The 21,515-nt window shown below is 40.5% G+C and overlaps 1 protein-coding gene across 5 annotated transcripts in view; it reads right to left on the bottom strand.

Moving 5' to 3' along the window:
• CEP128 (centrosomal protein 128) overlaps nucleotides 1-21,515 on the bottom strand; it is a 221,658-nt gene that overhangs the window by 134,350 nt on the left and 65,793 nt on the right. For all 5 annotated transcript variants that reach the window (XM_083375275.1, XM_083375272.1, XM_083375274.1 and 2 more), the window contains one exon: nucleotides 6,281-6,457. In XM_083375275.1, the coding sequence (XP_083231401.1) occupies nucleotides 6,281-6,457 (177 nt within the window). The remainder of the gene's footprint in view (nucleotides 1-6,280; nucleotides 6,458-21,515) is intronic.

Genomic DNA, 21,515 nt, shown 5'->3' with positions numbered 1-21,515 from the left:
GCAGTCTGGGTTGATCTCCTCTAGGACTGACCGGTTTGATCGCCTTGCAGTCCAAGGGACTCGCAGGAGTCTTCTCCAGCACCATAGTTCAAAGGCCTCAATTCTTTGGCGCTCAGCCTTTCTTATGGTCCAACTTTCACTGACATACATTGCAACTGGGAAGACCATAACCTTGACTATACGCACTTTAGTTGACAGGATGATGTCTCTGCTTTTTAGTGTGCTGTCTAGATTTGCTATGGCTTTCCTCCCAAGGAGCAAGCATCTTTTAATTCTTGGCTACAGTCCCCATCTGCAGTGATTTTGGAGCCCAGGAAAATAAAATCTGTCACTACCTCCATTTCTTCCCCATCTATTTGCCAGGAACTGAGAGGGCCGGATGCCATGATTTTGGTTTTCTTAATGTTAAGTTTCAACCCAGGTTTTGCACTCTCCTTCTTCACCTGCAACACGAGGCTCTTTAATTCTTCTTCACTTTCTGCCATTAGAGTGGTATCATCTGCATATCTTAGGTTGTTCATATTTCTTCCGGCAATCTTAATTCCAACTTTTGATTCATCGAGCCCTGCATTTCTCATGATATGCTCTGCATATAAGTTAAATAGGCAGGGCGACAGTATACAGCCTTGCCGGACTCCTTTCCCAATTTTGAACCAATCAGTGGTTCCGGGTCCAGTTCTCACTGTTGCTTCTTGGCCCACATATAGGTTTCTCAAGAGACAAATAAGATGGTCTGGTACGCCCATCTCCTTAAGAACTTGCCACAGTTTGTTATGATCCACACAATCAAAGGCTTTAGCATAGTCAATGAAGCAAAAGTAGATGTTTTTCTGGAACTCTATAGCTTTCTCCATGATCCAGCGTATGTTGGCAATTTGATCTCTAATTCCTCTGCCTCTTTGAAATCCTGCCTGTACCTCTGGTAGTTCTCGATCCACATACTGCTGGAGTCTAGCTTGTAGGATTTTAAGCATAACTTTACTAGCATGTGAAATGAGTGCAATGGTGCTGTCTTTCTTTGGAATTGGAATGTAAACTGATCTTTTCCAATCCTGTGGCCACTGTTGAGTTTTACAAATTTGCTGGCAAATTGAGTGTAGCACTTTTACTGCATCGTCTTTTAAGATTTTGAATAGCTCAGCTGGAATACTGTCACCTCCACTAGCTTCGTTGTTGCTCAGTTTTTCTAAGGCCCACTTCACATTCTAGGACAGACATGTCAAACACAAGGCCCGGGGGCCGGATTCGGCCCGTGAAGTGGTTTCATGCGGTCCGCGAAGCCATCCTGGAAACAGTGAGGGAACGGCCCCAACTGCCTTGGCCCTGGCCCAGAGACCCTCCTTCTGCCAGAGACCCCCAGATCTGTCCCACTCCTGCCCAGGCCCCCATAGGCACCCTTGATGCGAACGATGTAGAGCTGGCCACGCCCACCCAGTAGGTCACACGCACTCTAGCCATGCCCACCCAGTAGGCCACGCCCACCCAGGCCACACCCACCTGGCCCCTTGAGGGCAACCGCAATGCTGATGCGGCCCTCAATGAAATTGAGTTTGACACCCCTGTTCTAGGATGTCTGACTCAAGGTCAGTGACCACCTCATTGTGATTATCAGGGACGTTAAGCTCATTCTTGTATATTCTTCTGTGTAATTTTGCCACCTCTTCTTAATCTCTTCTGCCTCTGTTAGGTCCCTGCCATTTTGGTCCTTTATCATGCCCATTTTTGAATTAAACGTTCCCTTCATCTCTCCAATTTTCTTGAAAAGATCTCTGGTCCTCCCTATTCTATTGTTTTCTTCTATTTATTTGCACTGTTCATTTAAGAAGGCAATCTTATCTCTTCTAGCTATTCTCTGGAATTCTGCATTCAATTGGGCGTATCTTTCTTTTTCTCCCTTGCCTTTCGCTTCCCTCCTTTCCTCAGTTATTTGCAAAGCTTCCTCAGACAGCCATTTTGCTTTCTTGTATTTCTTTTTCTTTGGGATGGTTTTAGTTGCTACCTCTTGTACAATGTTGCGAACCTCTGTCCATAGTTCTTTAGGCACTGTCTATCAGATCTAATTCCTTAAATCTATTTGTCATCTCTACTGTATATTCAACAGGGATATGATTTAATTCATACCTGAGTGGCCTAGTGCTTTTCCCTACTTTCTTCAGTTTAAGCCTAAACTTTGCAACAAGAAGCTCATGGTCTGAGCCACAGTCAGCTCCTGGTCTTGTTTTTACTGACTGTATAGAGCTTCTCCATCTTTGGCTGCAGAGCATATAGTCAATCTGATTTCTGTGTTGACCGTCTGGTGATGTCCATGTGTAGAGCCGTCTCTTGGGTTGTTGGAAAAGAGTGTTTGCTATCACCATCGTATTCTCTTGGCAAAATTCTATCAGCCTGTGCCCTGCTTCATTTTGTACTCCAAGGCCAAACTTGCCTGTTATTCCGGTTATCTTTTGGCTTCCTACTTTAGCATTCCAATCCCCCATGATGATAAGGACATCATTTTTGGTGTTAGTTCTATAAGGTGCTGTAGGGCTTCATAGAACCAGTCAATTTCATCCTCTTCAGCACCGGAGGTTGGGGCATAGACTTGGACTACTGTAATATTGAATGGTTTGCCTTGGATTCGAACTGAGATCATTCTGTCATTTTGAGGATTGTATCCCAGTATTGCTTTTCCTACTTTTTTATTGACTATGAAGGCTACTCCATTTCTTCTGAGCGATTCTTGCCCGCAGTACTATACCTGATGGTCATCTGAATTAAATTCACCCATTCCTGTCCATTTTAATTTACTGATACCTAAGATGTCGATGTTCAGTCTTGTCATCTCTTGTTTGACCACGTCCAGCTTTCCTTGATTCATCGATCTTACATTCCAGGTTCCTATGGAGAAAAAATCTTTACAGCATCGGACTTTCCTTTCACCACCAGACACATCCACAGCTGAGCGTCCTTTCAGCTTTGGCCCAGTCGCTTCATTCTTTCTGGCGCTACTAGTACTAGCCCTCTGCTCTTCCTCAGTAGCATATTGGACACCTTCCGACCTGAGGGGCTCATCTTCCAGCGTCATATCGTTTTGCCTTTTGGTACTGTCCATAGGGTTTTCATGGCAAAGATACTGGAGTGGTTTGCCATTTCCTTCTCCAGTGGATCACGTTTTGTCAGAACTCTCTGCTATGACCTTTCCGTCTTGGGTGGCCCTGCACGGCATAGCTCATAGCTTTATTGAATTACACAAGCCCCTTCGCCACGACAAGGCAGTAATCCATGAAGGGGTAATTCTGGATACCCAGGTTCAATATACTCAGGTTTTCAGAAAAGATTTGAAGCCAATCCTCTTAGCAAAATGTTTGGCAACTGCTCGGTCCAGTAATTCATGAAATTAAAATAGTTATATAAAACAGTAAACAAAAAACATAAAAACAAAAATTATTTTCTTTTTAACCATTTCAAACTTAGATTATTCATAATATAAAGAGATATTTTTAAATTATTTCTGAATTATTAGAGAAAGAGGCTAATAGCAACTGAAAAATAGTTCAAATTATTTTTCCAAGTTTTCTATGTATTAAGAACTACCATTTTGAGAGGCTTGCAATGTAAATACACATTTAGATAAAACCATTAGAACAAAATATAAAAAAGAAATTAAAATGTAATCTTCATGATTTAGTACGTGTCCCAGATTAGAAACCCTGGCACGTGTCCCAGATTAGAAACCCTGGCAAGTTTACTAAGAACTTGTCACATGAAGACTACAGACACAGCATGTGCATTACAAACACAGCATGTAAGATTCTATTCCAAATTATAAATATATGATTCTAATACTATATTACAAAAAACCATAATGGATTCATGCGTGGTAAAGAATTATGTTTTTCTCCCAGGCCAAAATGATACCGCTTGCAACTGGAGAGGTCACATAACTATCCAGGACTAATAGAATGTCATTTGTTCCAAAGTCACACAATTATTAAAACAACTTCTGGCAATCTTAGAAAATAGCATATAAATAGCAAACTGCACATATGAAGATAAAATTTATCCTGTTTACTGGAGATAAATACAGAAAAATAGGTGATTGGAAAAATGATCTTATTGACTGCTTCTTGAAATTCTAATTGGTAACTGGAGAAAATATCATTTGCAGAGTGAAACCATCATGCAACAGCTAAGATGTTCTCTTAAAATCAAATTACCTACTATGTGTGGGCTTCACAGACTTGGTGTTAGATTATGCCATAAGCAGATAGCATTAACAGTGAATTATAGCTAAGAATAATACACTATTTCTTAGAAACATGGAAGAATATCAAGTGTAGTATTCACTTTGAAGAAAAATCTACATTAGTAATGAGAAGGAAACAATTACCGTATATACTTGAGTATAAGCCGACTCGAGTATAAGCCGAGACCCCCAATTTCACCCCCAAAAACTGGAAAAAGTTGGTGACTTGAGTATAAGCCGATCCGCCGTTCTGCAAGCCTCCGCCGCCGGCTGCTTCGTTCCGCAGCGGAAAGAAGCAGGCAGGCTGCTTCGTTCCGCAGCGGAAAGAAGCAGCCTGCTTCGTTCAGGCTGCTTCGTTCCGCAGCGGAAAGAAGCAGGCAGGCTGCTTCGTTCCGCAGCGGAAAGAAGCAGGCAGGCTGCTTCTTTCCGCTGCGGAAAGAAGGCTGCTTCTTTCCGCAGTGGAAAGAAGCAGCCTGCTTCGTTCAGGCTGCTTCGTTCCGCAGCGGAAAGAAGCAGGCAGGCTGCTTCTTTCCGCTGCGGAAAGAAGGCTGCTTCTTTCCGCAGTGGAAAGAAGCAGCCTGCTTCGTTCAGGCTGCTTCGTTCCGCAGCGGAAAGAAGCAGGCAGGCTGCTTCTTTCCGCTGCGGAAAGAAGGCTGCTTCTTTCCGCAGTGGAAAGAAGCAGCCTGCTTCGTTCAGGCTGCTTCGTTCCGCAGCGGAAAGAAGCAGGCAGGCTGCTTCGTTCTGCAGCGGAAAGAAGCAGGCAGGCAGGTCACGGAGATCCGGAGACCTGCTGACGTTTGGGGAGGTTTGGGCACCTCCCCAAACCTCCCCAAACGTCGGCAGGTCTCCGGATCTCCGTGCCTTGCCTGCCTGCTTCTTTCGCAGGCAGGCAAGGCACGGAGATCCGGAGACCTGCCGACGTTTGGGGAGGTTTGGGGAGGTGCCCAAACCTCCCCAAACGTCAGCAGGTCTCCGGATCTCCTCCCCAAACCTCCCCAAACGTCGGCAGGTCTCGGGATCTCCGTGCCTTGCCTGCCTGCTTCTTTCCGCTGCGGAAAGAAGCAGGCAGGCAAGGCACGGAGATCCGGAGACCTGCCGACGTTTGGGGAGGTTTGGGGAGGTGCCCAAACCTCCCCAAACGTCAGCAGGTCTCCGGATCTCCTCCCCAAACGTCAGCAGGTCTCGGGATCTCCGTGCCTTGCCTGCCTGCTTCTTTCCGCTGCGGAAAGAAGCAGGCAGGCAAGGCACGGAGATCCGGAGACCTGCCGACGTTTGGGGAGGTTTGGGGAGGTGCCCAAACCTCCCCAAACGTCAGCAGGTCTCCGGATCTCCGTGACCTGCCTGCCTGCTTCTTTCCGCAGCGGAAAGAAGCAGGCAGGCAAGGCACGGAGATCCGGAGACCTGCCGACGTTTGGGGAGGTTTGGGGAGGTGCGCGCGCACCTCTCCAAACCTCCCCAAACTTCGGCAGGTCTCCGGACGGCGGCTGCTTGGGAGAGGTGCGCGCAATCCCGGAAGCACCAAAGCCTCGGCCGCGCACAAGTCCTCGGTAAGTTTTTTTTTGTTGACTGGAGTATAAGCCGAAGTGGAATTTTTCAGCCCAAAAAGTGGGCTGAAAAATTCGGCTTATACTCAAGTATATACGGTATATTTAAAAGGAATTCCATATGTAACTATGGAGATTGGCTCTTCTTGCCAAAGAAATAAGAGTGGTAATTAGTGAAGAGGGTATTTGTAATGCTGGCACTACAATTACACAATATGGTCCCCAGAGAGTTTAACCTTGTCAATGAAAGCTGAAGATATTTTTTCTTTTCTGACTTCGTTACTTACTCAATTATAAATATACATTTAATGCTTCTTCAATAGCTGCTGTCCTCTCTATTGAATTTACTTTGCTTCTGTTTTAAGTTGTGGTGTGTTTCATGTCATACTTTACTGTTCTCACATTTTATGCCCTCATTTTTGTTTTGTGACCCACCTGTAGAACTTGGGAATACAGAAATAATAATAAAATTCCATGCATAAATAAATTAAAACAATTGAGAGATAATTACTGTGATTTTCTCCATAGAATCTCTTGAAAAGACTTGACAAGCTGCATCAACTTCACTTCCTATCATAGAGTAGATGGATTCCTGTTCAGTTTTCACACTTTGCAGTTGATCATGAAGTTGAAGCCTTTCTTCATCCAACCTCCTTAGATTATCATCTTCACTATTTATTATTTTATTCTAAAGCAAACAATAACAAAGTAGAAACAATAAGTTTATTTATCATGTATTTATAACTAAGTGCAGCACAGTCACAGGAAAAAATACTAGAGTAGGCCCATGGCTAGATAGACGGCAAATAAATTTAACAAATAAATAAATAATAAGTAAAAAACACCAATCCCATTACAAACTAAAAATAATTGGAAAACCACAAAATAAAATAAGGAACATTTTATCTAAAGGGCCCATGACATATTATTTATTTATTATTGATTTGTGCGCTGAAAACATTATCTTCTCTATATATTCAATATTGGGGGAAAAACCTCCAGAAATATGTAGATGCTTTTTAGTCATTCTGTGACTCTGATAATATTAATTATACATCCGGAGACTCTTTCGTATTTCAAATATAACTTTTAACAACATGATCCTCACATCAACCAAACCTCTTCCAGAGCTAGTACTTTTTCTTTAAATTATATTGTTTGATGAAGAACGAGTGGACAGTTAAAAACGTCCGAATACTACTATTTGACTTCACTGAAAATTGTTTTAATAAAAAAAATATCAAAAAACCCTCTTTGGGTCAAGTTCACTATTCTAGCTGTGTATCTCATGACTGGAATTGCACAGGTGTTCATTGCTTTGATGGTATGTTCTCCACTGAATTGGGATTTTAAGTTCTGCTTCACTCTAATGCATATTCAGTTCTAACTTCTTCCTGACTTTAGTATGCTTGATATTGTCAGCTTGATGGATGCCCAGGAATTTGTAGTTATTTTCTTCATCCAGACTCTTGATGTAATTTCCATAGAGCACAGTTTTCAGCCTTCCATCCTTCCGAGGTAGGTAAAATGAGGACCCAGATTGTTGAGGGCAATAAGCTGACTTTGTAAAATTGCCGCTTGGGGGGGCCCGAAAGCCCTAATAAGCAGGCATATACATAGAATGAAGGCTATTGCTAAGCACATTGATTTGTGCTTTAGATTGTAAGCCGCCCTGAGTCTTCGGAGAAGGGCGGGATATAAATGGGATTTTTAAAAAACCCCTCAATTTCATTGAGGGCATCAGCATTGCGGTTACCCTCGGGGGGGCGGGGGTGTGTGGCCGGGGGGGCAGTCTACTGGGTGGGCGTGGCTGCAATGCATATGTCCTACTGGGTGGGCATGGCCAGCTCTACATCATTTGCGTCAAGGGTGCCTATGGGGACCTGGGCAAGAATGGGACAGTCGATGTTGTTGTGATTCAGGGTCAGCCTGTGGGGTCGGCAGTTGGGTCAGACAACTCAGAGGAGGAGGAGGAGGGAGGTGTTGAAGAGCTTGCTGAGGGGGTTGGACAGCTTGATGAGAGCCCTCAGCCAGGCCCCTCTCATCTGGTCACGACGCAGACCCAGCTGTGTGAGCCTGACAGCGTGGATGAAGATGACCCACAGCTGGCCCTGTTCAAGGACGCCCGACACAGGAGGCAGTCAATCATGAGTAAACAGAGGAAGGCAATGGGGCTCCTCGGAAGGAGGCAGAGAGAAGCCACGCCCTGAACTGTATTTAAGGGGAAATGCGTGGGAGGGCTGGTTTGCTGAAAGCAACCGCTTGAAAAGCTCCTGTTTCTTGGTTCGTGTCTTGTTCTATTTGTTTTTGTAGCAATAAATTTGGCAGGCGTAATTCCAGCCTCTTGCCTTCTTGCTAAAGGGGTTGTCCCTGCCTTTTCTGCAGGGCCGGTAGCAGGCTGGTAAAGAACAGATGTTACCTACGCAATGCTGCCCAGACCCCAGCCTGCCAGGTTTTGGCAAGCAGTGGGGTGCTCCCCTCACAGTGCCGAGAGGCTGAGCCGGGTGGCACGAATCTGAAGAGAAGCACAACGCTGCCCAGCCCTAGCCTGCCCAAAGTAGGCAGGGCCATGTGCTGGCCACTTCCAGGCTATGGTGCAGGTAATTGGTCTTTAGTTATCTGGTGCTTCCCCTTTTGTAGGATTTTTCATTATCAATTATATTTTGTTATTATATGATTTACTGGAACATTTGTAAAAAATATCATGTGCCATTAATGAAAAATTCATAGGAAAAGAGAGTTGAAGAAGTAGATGAACATGAGCGGGTTAAAATATTGTGGGATTTCCAAATATAAACTGATAAAAGATATGGTTCATAACAGATCAGATTTAACTGGTTGAAAAGAAAAAAACTATGGATAATTGATGTGACAATTCCATCAGAAAATAGACAATATCAGGAATTGGAAAAAATCAAAGTATGACAATCTAAAAAATTTAAAAAATGAAACATTATGGCATAAACAAGCTGTGCTGATCCCAGTGATTACTGGCAAACTGAATGCCATATACCAAAAAATCTTGGGCAACACTTAGAAAATCTGTACATTGACAAAGTTTCCATCTATCAGTTGCAAAAAGCCACACATTGGCCATACATTGATACATACCGTACATTACAATATCCTAGTCTCTTAGGAAGAACTTAATGTAGTATATATGAAGGCTGACAGCTGTGATTTCACATTTTTCTATAACAATAACAATAACAATCCAACCTCTTTCAAACAGCACTTGAGTGTGTGTGTGTGTGTGTGTGTGTGTGTGTGTAAGATAAACTTTATGGAGGTGGAGACATTATGAAAAATGTTGTTACATGTTTCACACAAAATTTAATATAGTATTTTCAGTTCTGGACTGCGCCTGACAGATCATGGTTCAGTTACCCACTCAGCCTGGAACTGTCTAATTTTGAGTTAATCATTTTATCTAAGCCAAAACTATCTCACAGGATTGCTGCTGCGACCACAGACACTGTTTAAATGCCTCTGAGATTTTAATATGAATGCAAAAAAGCAAACATCAGATTAGTAGAGCAAAAGAAATATCCTAATCTACTTACGGCAATATGTCTGTCTACTCAATTATAGGGGACATGTGCCCAGGTTTTTAAGAGCTTCAGGCAGTGCCATACAGGACTTGTAACTCTTGTTACTCTCATCATGGAAATTAAGTAGCAGTAGTAGCTGCTCATCTGATAGCAGTTAGAGAGTTCCTGACATTTGGAACATGGCAAACAAAGATAAGAAAATTAAATACACCTTGTCTTTTTTAAGTATACAGTGGAACTCTTATCTCATTTCCCCTTTTTAAAGCAAGGAGAAATGGAATAAGAAGCATAAACTATAATATATAGTTTCAATATAGTTCCAGCTAATTCCACAAAAGCTGAGAATCTCTTGGTACAGAAACACTAAAATCCTGGATTTCAGATTTGGTTTTATGGATCAGGTCTCCAGGGATGATGAAAAAAAGGGAGAAGCAGGAGGGAGAGAAGAGCAGTATAAAAGAAACAATAGCAGGATAATGGTTGATGCTTTCTTTGCGGTTTGGACATACTATCACTTCTTATTCCTATGTCAACTAGCTCTGCACTATGAAGTCTGTGGTGGAGAATGGCTGCCACAGACTAAAGAAGGATTTTTCCTCCCATATTTATCACATGGAAATTATCAAAGGCCTGCTAAGATAACATTTTATTTTATGGTCTAAGTCCAAATGTGTATATGTTTATGTGAATGTGTGCGTGAAGGCAATTGCTATTTTTCCATACATTTTGGAAAGCCAAAGTGTAACCTAACAGATATATAATACATGAAAGATAGTGCGCAACATTTTAAGCACAATACAATCAGATTATACATTTAGCTTCATTGTTTTCCACATGACTGATAGCAATTCCTGAACTAAAATGCCTTCAAGTTTCAATAGTAGCAAGTTGTTATTTTATAAGTGCTAGAAACATTATTAGCATAGGTTGTTGAAAACCGCTTTACAAGTCTGCAAAAACTCTACAATACTAATGACAGAAACTCCTTATAACCCCGGCACTGCAGTTACAATTTCCACATGTTTATATCTAAATCATTTTCAAAAATCACTTTTCAAATAAATTGATTTCCCATGGTTAAGAAATCAAGGGAAAAATTGATGCTACAAAATATATCTCTATATCATATAGAGTTGATCAGCCTTCATGAATTTGGCAAATCGAACAAACAGCTAGTAGAGCATGCTTGTGCATCTAAGTAAGCCAGGGTTGCAATAAAGCATTTACTTAGCTATCTATGGCAAGAAGACACAATGCCGATGAAGATCTAGAAGCCACTAGCTCCCACTGTGCTTTTCCCAGCTGAGAAACAATGCCAGGTTATGACTGTTATCAAGATATCTACAATTTTTCCATAGCTTATATTAATTATTTCTTATGCAATACTGTTTGGGACAGATTTCCCTTTCTGAAGCAGCAATATTCCAGGAAGTAAATAGAAACATATAGGATGCAGCAGCATTGTACTTATAATGAACTCTAAATCATCCTTAACCCTGATTGGCTTGGATTCAATCAAGTTATTTTTTGAATAGCTTAGTAAATATTTCAAACTTAGGGATTTTCTTCTCAAACTCAAAGATTTTCTTCCATCATAACCAAAAACTTAAAGTTAATACATAAATTAAATATGAGTGGCATGAAGGGCATACAGATGTGAACAGAATCAAAGCTGAATTCCAAAAATGAATGAAAACATGGTGAGAAGGCTAAAATTGAGACATTCTGCTACAGGCCATAATCTTGAAGATTTCTAGAAGATACTAATTTCAAATGAAATTAAATTAGGTAATAAGAAAAGACAGAGGTACAAAGAGAGAGTCATTTCGGTGACGTGGCTGGTATTAAAACTTGATTGATAAATAAATAAATAAATTCCCACTAGGCTCTCTTTCATTTCAGCTACTATTATATACAGCATTTAGTGTACTAGTGGTTCAGAGTTAAGCTGGCATTTCAGTAGAAAAGAAACTTGAGCCAGAGTGGACTTAGTTGACATTATAGAATAACTAAGTTAGCAAAAAGCCAACATAATCTGGACAAGACATGTCAAACTCGCGACGTCACATGACATCACGCAACGTATCAGAGCTTTTTTGCCATTGCCAGCAATGGGGTGGGCATGGTTTCCTGATGACGCGTCTGGCCTGTGGGCTAGCAATTTAATACCCCTGATCTAGACAGTCTTTAGTCAGCAAAAGTAGCAGCTATTCCATGGAAGACAAGGTGGAAATAATTTTTATTGCCATGTACTGTAGTTTGCACTTCTAGCTTTCAGAACTGGCAAAAAAAATATACAGTCACTGAAGCTCTCTGTAAATTCTTCCATCCAGCAAATAAGCAGAACCTAGAGAACAGCTCATATCCAATATCTGAAGATTTATTCCAAAGAAAAATTGTTTAATTTTACACTTCAGTGCTACAGTTCTTTCTCAGCTGACAGCTTTTGCCTGACACAAACATCTCACTCATGACAGCTTAGTTTAAAGCATCAATATATATGTTGCGCAGAAGAGATTGAAGAATTATATGCAGAGCATTCCTATCCCTGAATTTTGTCCAGCAGGAAAACAGAATTTCTGCAGCCAATCAATATAAGGAGAATAATGAGGATAAACTGGAAAGAAAGATCTACATTTAGCCAAAATCCTTGGCTCGTAAGGGGCTAGTATTAGCTCAAGACTCAGTAAGATCCTAATTAAGAGATTACAAAGGTATTGAAACAAGCACATCTTTCCAATGGCAATCTACCTGAGTTTCAGAGTATTTCAGAGCAAAATATCTGCTGAAGTTTAAACTTTGACAGCAAGTTGCCACCATTTTAAAGTCTCATAATATACTGCTTAATACATCCCTTAGATATTGCACTAGGGAAGTTAACTGGGATTGCGGCACTAAGAAAAATCACCTCCTAGAAAATTCTGCAACTTGTTTCTGCCACTAATAAAGCTGTGCAGAGAGAGGTTCAAATAACTACAATTGTTATCAATCCAGGTAACTCAGCAGCTTATCACAGCACACCATGAGGCGCATCAAGTTCCAACTCAAAGCCTCTCATATAATACCTTTGGCCTCATATCTATGGGGAGAGCATGTTAAAACCCAAGCAGAGATAAGAAATAGAATCATTTCAGAATGGATCAGTTCCAAGGATAAGAACAAACCCAGTATCTCCTGCTGAATCATTCTCAAGCTCCAGTTGGCCTACAACTTGTTTCCCATAATAGTCAGTTGTTCCCAGCAAGCTAAAACAAGACTGCATTCTTCCACCATACCTCTCAGTACCGATATCTAAAACCATACTATCTTGGAGTCTTGATATTTCATATGTCTTGACATTTCCTTTGTTATGACCATAACAATATTTGTTATGATCATAACAAATAGCCAGAGAGTTTTCTTTTGTATTCAAACAGAAATGAATTTCTATAATTATATGAATCTCTAAAGACATCCCTCAGCTAGTAGAAAACAAGTTACGTGACTTACATCCACAGAAATGGCAGAGGGTTTTATTTTAAATGTATCTCTTCTTTGTAGCATCCACATGCTAACTTCCTTATTGTTCTAAACTGTATCTAGCCTTGTAAGACACAGGATCACAATCTATCACCTCAAGATGGCACTGACGATGGCAGCCTCAGTGAAATGTTCTCTGATAGTGTTGTTGCTTTTTATTATCTCCAAGCTCCCTTCCAACTCTATTCTAATACTGTGGCATACTGTGCAGAGCCTTGGTGGAGCAGTGGGCTAATGCCTCCTTAAGTAACACCAGCTGCCTGCAATTAGTGCAGGTTTGCATCCCACCAGGCTCAAGGTTGACTCAGCCTTCCATCCTTCCCAGGTAGGTAAAATGAGGACCCAGATTGTTGGGGGCAATAAGCTGACTTTGTAATAATGCCACTTGGGGTGTGTGTGAAAGCCCTAATAAGCAGGCATATACATAGAATGAAGGCTAGCACTAAGCTTGTAAGCCGCCCTGAGTCTTCGGAGAAGGGCGGGATATAAATGGAATTAAAATTAAAAGAAAATAAAATAAATTATTCTCTGTGATTCACTTCAGATTTCATACTCAAGAGACCAACTGTTAAGCATCAAGCATTTTTTTAAATGGGCAGCTTTCTGTGACTAACCTTCCCCCCACCCCCCACCCCGCCATCTTTACAAATGCAAAAAAGATTCTCATCCAGGAAAAAGCAGCTCTCTCTGAACAATGGAAAAATAAAAACAAAAGGAGGAGATGATGGAAGTGGAGAAGGGATTTTGAATAGACTAAGGAAAAATTCCTCTTCCTTCACTCTTTCTGACTAATTTATGTTCACTCACTAATAAGATGGATGAAATACTTCTTTTAAACAGATGCAACTCTGATTTTTACAACTCAGCAGCTCTCTGCTTCACTGAAACCTGGCTAAATGAATCAATTGACGATAGCAGCTTGCATATCCCAGGGCTTCAGATGCAGAGAGAGGGATGACAGAATTGCAAAAACATCTGGGAACATGAAGTGAAGGGGTCTCTGCTTTTATATCAAAAACCGATGGTACAAAAATGTAACTACACTAAAGAAACTCTGTGATGTGGACCTAGAGATAATAATTATCAATTGCAAACCATTTTATTCTCCACATTTCCTCATTTCTTCTCTTTGCAGTGTATATTCCTCCATAAGCTTGCATAAACAATACATTACAACTGCATTACAAAGCAAAATACCCAGATTCACTCCTCACTGTGTTAAGAGATTTCAACAGTGCTAACTTAAGCCAAGAGCTAGCAAAATACTTGGGAGAAAGCAGAACTATTTCTCATTTTTTGCATCTGTCTTTACACAAAGGGAAAAAACAGACCAACCTATCAAAAATAGTGCCATAAAAAACAGAATAGAAACACAAGTTAAGATAGGCAAGAAAATGGTAAGTGAGCACCTTGTCCAGCCTAGACGAGTTCAAATCACCAGGACCAGATGGATTACACCCCAAGGTTCTGAAGGAAATGGCAGATGTGATCTCAGAACCACTCAACTATATTTTTCAAATATCCTGGAGCACTGGGGAACTACCAGGACTGGAAAAGAGCTGATGTAGTTCCCATCTTCAAAAAAGGAAAAGAAATGGATCCAGGAAATTACAGACCTATCAGCCTGACCTCAATACCTGGGAAGATTCTGGAAAAGATAATCAAACAATGAATCAGCAAGCAGCTATAAGCAAACAAAGTCATTACTAAAAATCAACATGGGTTTGTCAAAAACAGATCAAGCCAGACAAATCTTATTGCATTCTTTGACCAAGTGACAAAATTAGTGGATCAGAGGAATGCTGTGGATATAATTTACTTGGACTTCAGTAAGGCATTTGATAAACTAGATCACAAACTACTACTTGATAAGATAGAAAAATGTGGGTTAGACAGCATCACCACCAGATGGATTCGTAGCTGGCTGACCAGCCCTAGTCAGTGTGTGGTCCTCAATGGAACCGCATCTACATGGAAGGAAGTGTGTAGTGGGGTGCCCCTGGGCTCTGTTCTGGGCCCAGTGCTCTTCAACATCTTCATCAACGATTTGGACGAAGGGATAGATGGGGAACTCATCAAATTTGCAGATGACACCAAGCTGGCAGGAATACCCAACACTCCAGAAGATAGGCTTAAGATACAGGAGCATCTGGACAGACTTGAACACTGGGCGCTAGATAACAAAATGAAATTAAATGGTGAAAAAAGTAAGGTTCTACATTTAGGCAAGAAAAACCAAATGCACAGGTATAGTATAGGGGGTACCTTGCTCAATAGTAGTAACTGTGAGAGAGATCTCGGAGTCCTAGTGGACAATCACTTAAATATGAGCCAGCAGTGTACTGCAGCTGCCAAAAAAGCCAACACAGTGCTAGGCTGCATTAACAGAGGGATAGAATCAAGATCACGTGAAGTATTAATACCACTTTACAATGCCTTGGTAAGGCCACACTTGGAATACTGCATGGTCACCACAATGTAAAAAAGATGTTGAGACTCTGGAAAGAGTACAGAGAAGAGCAACAAAATGATTAGAGGTCTGCAGGCTAAAACATATAAGGAACGGTTGCTGGAATTGGGTATGTGTAGTTTAACGAAGAGAAGGGCGAGGGGTGACATGATAGCAGTGTTCCAATATCTCAGGGGCTGCCACAAAGAAGAGGGAGGCAAGCTATTCTCCAAAGCACCTGAAGGCAGGACAGGAAGCTACGGATGGAAACTAATCAAGGACAGAAGCAACCTAGAACTAAGAAGAAACTTCCTGACAGATAGACCAATTAACCAGTGGAACAACCTGCCTCCAGAAGCTGTGAAAGCTCCAACCCTGGAAGTTTTTAAGAAGAGACTGGACAGCCATTTGTCTGAAATGGTATAAGGTTTCCTGCCTGAGCAGGGGGTTGGATTAGATGACCTCCAAGATCCCTTCCAACTTTACTACTACTATTATTAATATTATTAGAGGCAAGAATACTTTAGACCACTGCTACACAACATTAAAGGATGCTTATCGGTCTTTACTATGAGCAGCTGTGGGACACTCTGATCATTGTATGATTCACCTTGTACCTGTTTACAGAAAAAAGCTTAAAACAATAAAACCAACTCTTAAATCAGTTACAGTAATTATGTCTTGGACTGAGGAGGCAAAGCTAAGGCTATAGGCTTGCCTTGACTGCACTGATTGGAAAGTTCTCAAAGATACCTCTGCAGACTTAGATGAATTTACAGATACTGTAACATCATATGTTAGTTTTTGTGAAGATCTATGTGTGCAAATCAGAAACCTGTGAGTAACAAGAAGCCTTGGTTCACAGCTAAACTCAAGCAGCTACATCATGCTAAAGAGAAAGCCTACAGGAAAAGAGCCAGAATTTATTTTATTTTATTTTTATTTTATTAAATTTATATACCGCCCTATTCCCGTAGGACTCAGGGCGGTTTACAGGGAGAGTTAAAAACAAACATACAAAAATTAAAATCAGATTAAAAATTAATTAAATCAAGTCCACAAAATTTAAACTAAAACCCAGTAAAAATTAAAAAGAATGCTGTACAGCCAGGCCAGAAATGTATTAACAAGGGAGATCAGCGCAGCAAAAAGAAACTACTCTAAAAAGTTTAGGAATCAGTTCTCAACAAATGAACCAGAAAATATGTGGGAAACTCTTAAAAATATCACCGTTACAGCAAACCTCCTTTCCATGCTGAAGGAAATCGACAACTGGCAGATGACCTGAATGTGTTTTACTGTAGGTTTGAGAGGAAACCACTGTCACCTATCTCCCCCATCCCCATCTTAGATACACCAACGCCCAAGCCTCCTACAACTGACCCCATCCCTTTGGGGGGCCCCAACTCTGGTGAAAACAATATGCAAGGTCTATTTCACAGACAAAAGCCTGGACAAGTATCAGGCGCAGACAAGATAGCCTCTTGTTTGAAAGCTTGTGCTGACCAACTGGCCCCCATCTTCACCCGCATCTTTAATAAATCACTAGAGATGTGCTATGTTCCTTCTTGCTTCAAACACTCTATTACCATGCCAGTGCCGAAGAAACCCTCCATCAAGGAACTGAATGACTACAGACCAGTTGTTCTGATATCTGTACTTATGAAAACCTTTGAAAGATTAGTGCTGGCCCACCTGAAAAGCATCATGGATCCGCTGTTAGACCCCTTGCAATTTGCCTACAGAGCAAATAGATAGGCAGATGATGCTGTTAATATGGCTCTGCACTACCTCCTACAACATCTTGAATCTCCAAAGACCTATGAAAGGGTCATTTTTGTAGACTTCAGCTCGGCATTCAATACCATCTGTCCAGGTATTCTTCTAACTAAACTAAATCAGCTAGCTGTGCCTGACCACCCTTGTAAATGGATGATAAGCTTTCTAACAGATAGGAAGCAGTAGGTGAAGCTAGGCAAAATCACATCAGATACCTATACAATTAGCACAAGGGGGATCTCTGGCCTCTCCAGGTGGGCTGGAGAGCTAGGGAGGAAGCCCACACTTCAAGCTAATTGGGGAATGTGATTTATGACTGTTTATTGGAGGTGGGAATTATACTTTGTTACTTTGTATCCAGGGGAGGCGAATTTAGTTTTTGGGTTCAAGTATGTAGTGCCGATACTTTGTTTCCTGAATAAAAGATTCTTTAAGGTAAACAATGCCTCAAAGTTCTTTTGAAGGGTTTCATCTGTTGGAACCATGACACTAGCCTTATGGTACAGCCGGAACTAACCAAGTTAAAACTCTAGAAATGATAGCAGATTTTAGGAAAAACCCTCCTATACTACCACCTCTTACAATACTAGACAACACAGTATCAACAGTAGAGATCTTCAAGTTTCTAGTTTCTATAATATCTCAAGATTTCAAATGGACACCTAACATCAAAAACATCAAAAAAGCACAACAAAGAATGTTCTTCCTGCACCAACTCAGAAAACTCATTGCTGATACAGTTCTACAGAGGACTTATTGAGTCTGTCATCTGCACCTTTGTAACTGTCTGGTTTGGCACTGCAACCAGCAGATAATTAGAAATGCAGAAAAAACACTTGCTATCAACCTGCCTTCCATTGAGGACCTGTATACTGCACGAGCCAGAAAGAAGGCTGTGAAAATATCTAGACTTCTCACATCCTTGACATAAACATTTTCAACTTCAGCTTCAAAACAACACTATAGGGCATTGTACACCAAAACAGCTAGACACAAGAAGTTTTCCCCCATGCCTTCACTCTGCTAAACAACTAACTCCCACAACACTGTCAAACTATCTAGTAAGGCTGTATTACTATTCTTCTTCTCATCTTTCCTATAACCTATCTCTTAATATACTTATGACTATAACTTTGTTGTTTGTATCTTACAATTTATATTGTTTTATTTAGTATCCTAGTATGATTTATGTTGATTGCTTATTTTAGTATCCTATGACTATCATTAAGTGTTGTATCTTATGATTTATGATTAATGTACAGGTGAAACTCTAAAAATTAGAATATCGTGCAAAAGTTCATTTATTTCAGTAATGCAACTTTAAAGGGGGAACTAATATATGAGATAGACTCATTACATGCAAAGCAAGATAGTTCAAGCCATGATTTGTCATAATTGTGATGATCATGGCGTACAGCTCATGAAAACCCCAAATCCACAATCTCAGAAAATTAGAATATTACATGCAATCAATAAAACAAGGAGTGTACATAGAACAATATCGGACCTCTGAAAAGTATAAGCATGCATATGTACTCAGTACTTGGTTTGGGCCCCTTTTGCAGCAATTACTGCCTCAATGCGGCGTGGCATGGAAGCTATCAGCCTGTGGCACTGCTGAGGTGTTATGGAAGACCAGGATGCTTCAATAGCGGCCTTCAGCTCTTCTGCATTGTTCAGTCTCATGTCTCTCATCTTTCTATTGGCAATGCCCCATAGATTCTCTATGGGGTTCAGGTCAGGCGAGTTTGCTGGCCAATCAAGCACAGTAATCCCATGGTCATTGAACCAGGTTTTGATGCTTTTGGCAGTGTGGGCAGGTGCCAAGTCCTGCTGGAAAATGAAGTCAGCATCCCCATAAAGCTCATCTGCAGAAGGAAGCATGAAGTGCTCCAAAATCTCCTGGTAGACGGCTGCATTGACCCTGGACTTAATGAAGCACAGTGGACCAACACCAGCAGATGACATGGCTCCCCAAATCAACACAGACTGTGGAAACTTCACACTGGACTTCAAGCATCTTGCAGTGTGTGCCTCTCCATTCTTGTTCCAGACTCTGGGTCCTTGGTTTCCAAATGAGATGCAAAAGTTGCTTTCATCAGAAAAGAGGACTTTGGACCACTGAGCAACAGACCAGGTCTGTTTTTCTTTAGCCCAGGTAAGATGCTTCTGACGTTGTTTGTTGTTCAGGAGCGGCTTGACAAGAGGAATACGACATTTGAAGCCCATGTCCAGGATCCGTCTCTGTGTGGTGGCTCTTCATGCACTGACTCCAGCCTCAGTCCACTCCTTGTGAAAGTCCCCAACACTTTTGAATGGCCTTTTCCTGACAATCCTCTCCAGGCTGTGGTCATCCCTGCTGCTTGTGCACCTTTTTCTTCCACACTTTTCCCTTCCATATAACTTTCTATTAATGTGCTTTGATACAGTACTTTGGGAACATCCAACTTCTTTTGCAATTACCTTTTGAGGCTTTCCCTCCTTATGGAGGGTGTCAATGATGGTTTTCTGCACAACTGTCAGGTCAGCAGTCTTCCCCATGATTGTGATTCCTACTGAACCAGACTGAGAGACCATTTAAAGGCTCAGGAACCCTTTGCAGGTGTTATGGCTTAATTAGCTGATTAGAGTGGGACACTTTGAGCCTAGAATATTGCACCTTTTCACAATATTCTAATTTACTGAGATTGTGGATTTGGGGTTTTCATGAGCTGTAAGCCATAATCATCACAATTATGACAAATCATGGCTTGAACTATCTTGCTTTGCATGTAATAAGTCTATCTCATATATTAGTTTCCCCTTTTAAGTTGCATTACTGAAATAAATGAACTTTTGCATGATATTCTATTTTTTCAAGTTTCACCTGTATATTTACGATGACTATGGTCATGATTTATCACTTGTTGCTTGTATATACACTGAGAGCTACGCATTGGAGACAAATTCCTTGTGTCCAATCACACTTGGCCAATAAAGAATTCAATTCTATCTGCTGAAAAATTAATATATTTTCAAGTACTAATTTTAAAAAATTGAGATTCACCAATACTGTTATAAATTTAAAGAAAAGTGAGATTTTCAAGACTTAGTAGCTTTAACAGCTAATGGGTCTTTACAGTAGGAAAACCATTTGTCCTGTTGTAAAGAGTTTGTGTTTGTCATAAAGGCTGCAAGTCCCTTCTTTATATATTACTTTTTCTTTATTTCTTTATTATATTCTTACTTTTCTCCCTTTTTCTTTCTTTTTCCTTGCACTTTTTATCCTCTTTTTATAGTTTAATTTGTATTATATTTCACTATTATAATCAGAAATCTTAATAAAAGAATTATCTATGCAATTAGACATACAATATGAATGCCCACACTTTCTGGGAAATATTTTTTTTTGTCCATTCCAAATATATTTTCAGTTATTTGAGTGTCAAGACGACCTTGTTCCTAAATTTTAAATTTTATCAGCTTGCACCATTGCTTAGATCAAACTTCTCACAAAATGTTGCAAATTGTGGGATTAAAATAAAGGTACATACATACATACAACATGTGAAATATGTTCTAGAAGGAAATGCAATTTTGATGATGGCATATCCATCTGTGGCTGGTTTAACAATTTTCTGATGGATAGAGTATAAATAAGTTGAAGTTATATGTAATAAGCAATTGTTGATAATCTCAACACATTTCACAACAAATGCAGAAAAAGACAATAAATAACAGAGAATATATACAATTCAGGATTGAACTGTGAAGTTCTTGATGCCTTTTGAGTTTGTTTGCTTGCAGACATTTCATTACCCATCAAGGTAACATCCTAATTGGTTAATGCTACCTAGTTAAGCAATAAAATTTATTTATGAAATAAATTTATATAGTTGCCCAACTCACACATGGTAATTTGCAAACAATGAAACTCAGAGAATACCATGAAATCCAAGAAAAGGTAGATCATTGCTCCTATTGAGATCCCCCACATACATTGGAGATCATGAGTTCATTCTGTAACACTGAAATCTGCCCATATTAAGGATAACTGTCCTCTAGAATTACAAAAGAAAAAAGATCACTGTTAACTATTTAATGTTCATCATATAACAGTATGCAATGATTTTGCTTGTGCATTGCCTTTATTTTATAAAAGAAGGTCATGATGGGATGGGAAGTAGGAGGATAAACTCCAAAGATGTTCATTTACATAGCTTTAGATTAGGTCAAAGATTCATTTCCCTCCCCCTCCCCACTTTCTCACCACCTCCTAAGGATACAAAGAAAACATATTTAATAAATAACTCACAAACAAGCTCCCAAGGAAATGAAAACCAGAATGCAGTCCTCTGATCATGTTTTCAAAAATGAATCCTTGTTTGACATTTTCTCATTTGATCATTTTTTTCTTTTGACATTATAAAGAGTTAGCTTTGAGCAGCTGCTCTGCTCTGATCCAAAGA

This window comes from Vipera ursinii (genome assembly GCF_947247035.1).
Source record: "Vipera ursinii genome assembly, chromosome: 1".
Classification (NCBI taxonomy): Eukaryota; Metazoa; Chordata; class Lepidosauria; order Squamata; family Viperidae; genus Vipera; species Vipera ursinii.
This window is presented reverse-complemented; position numbering and strand designations above follow the sequence as displayed.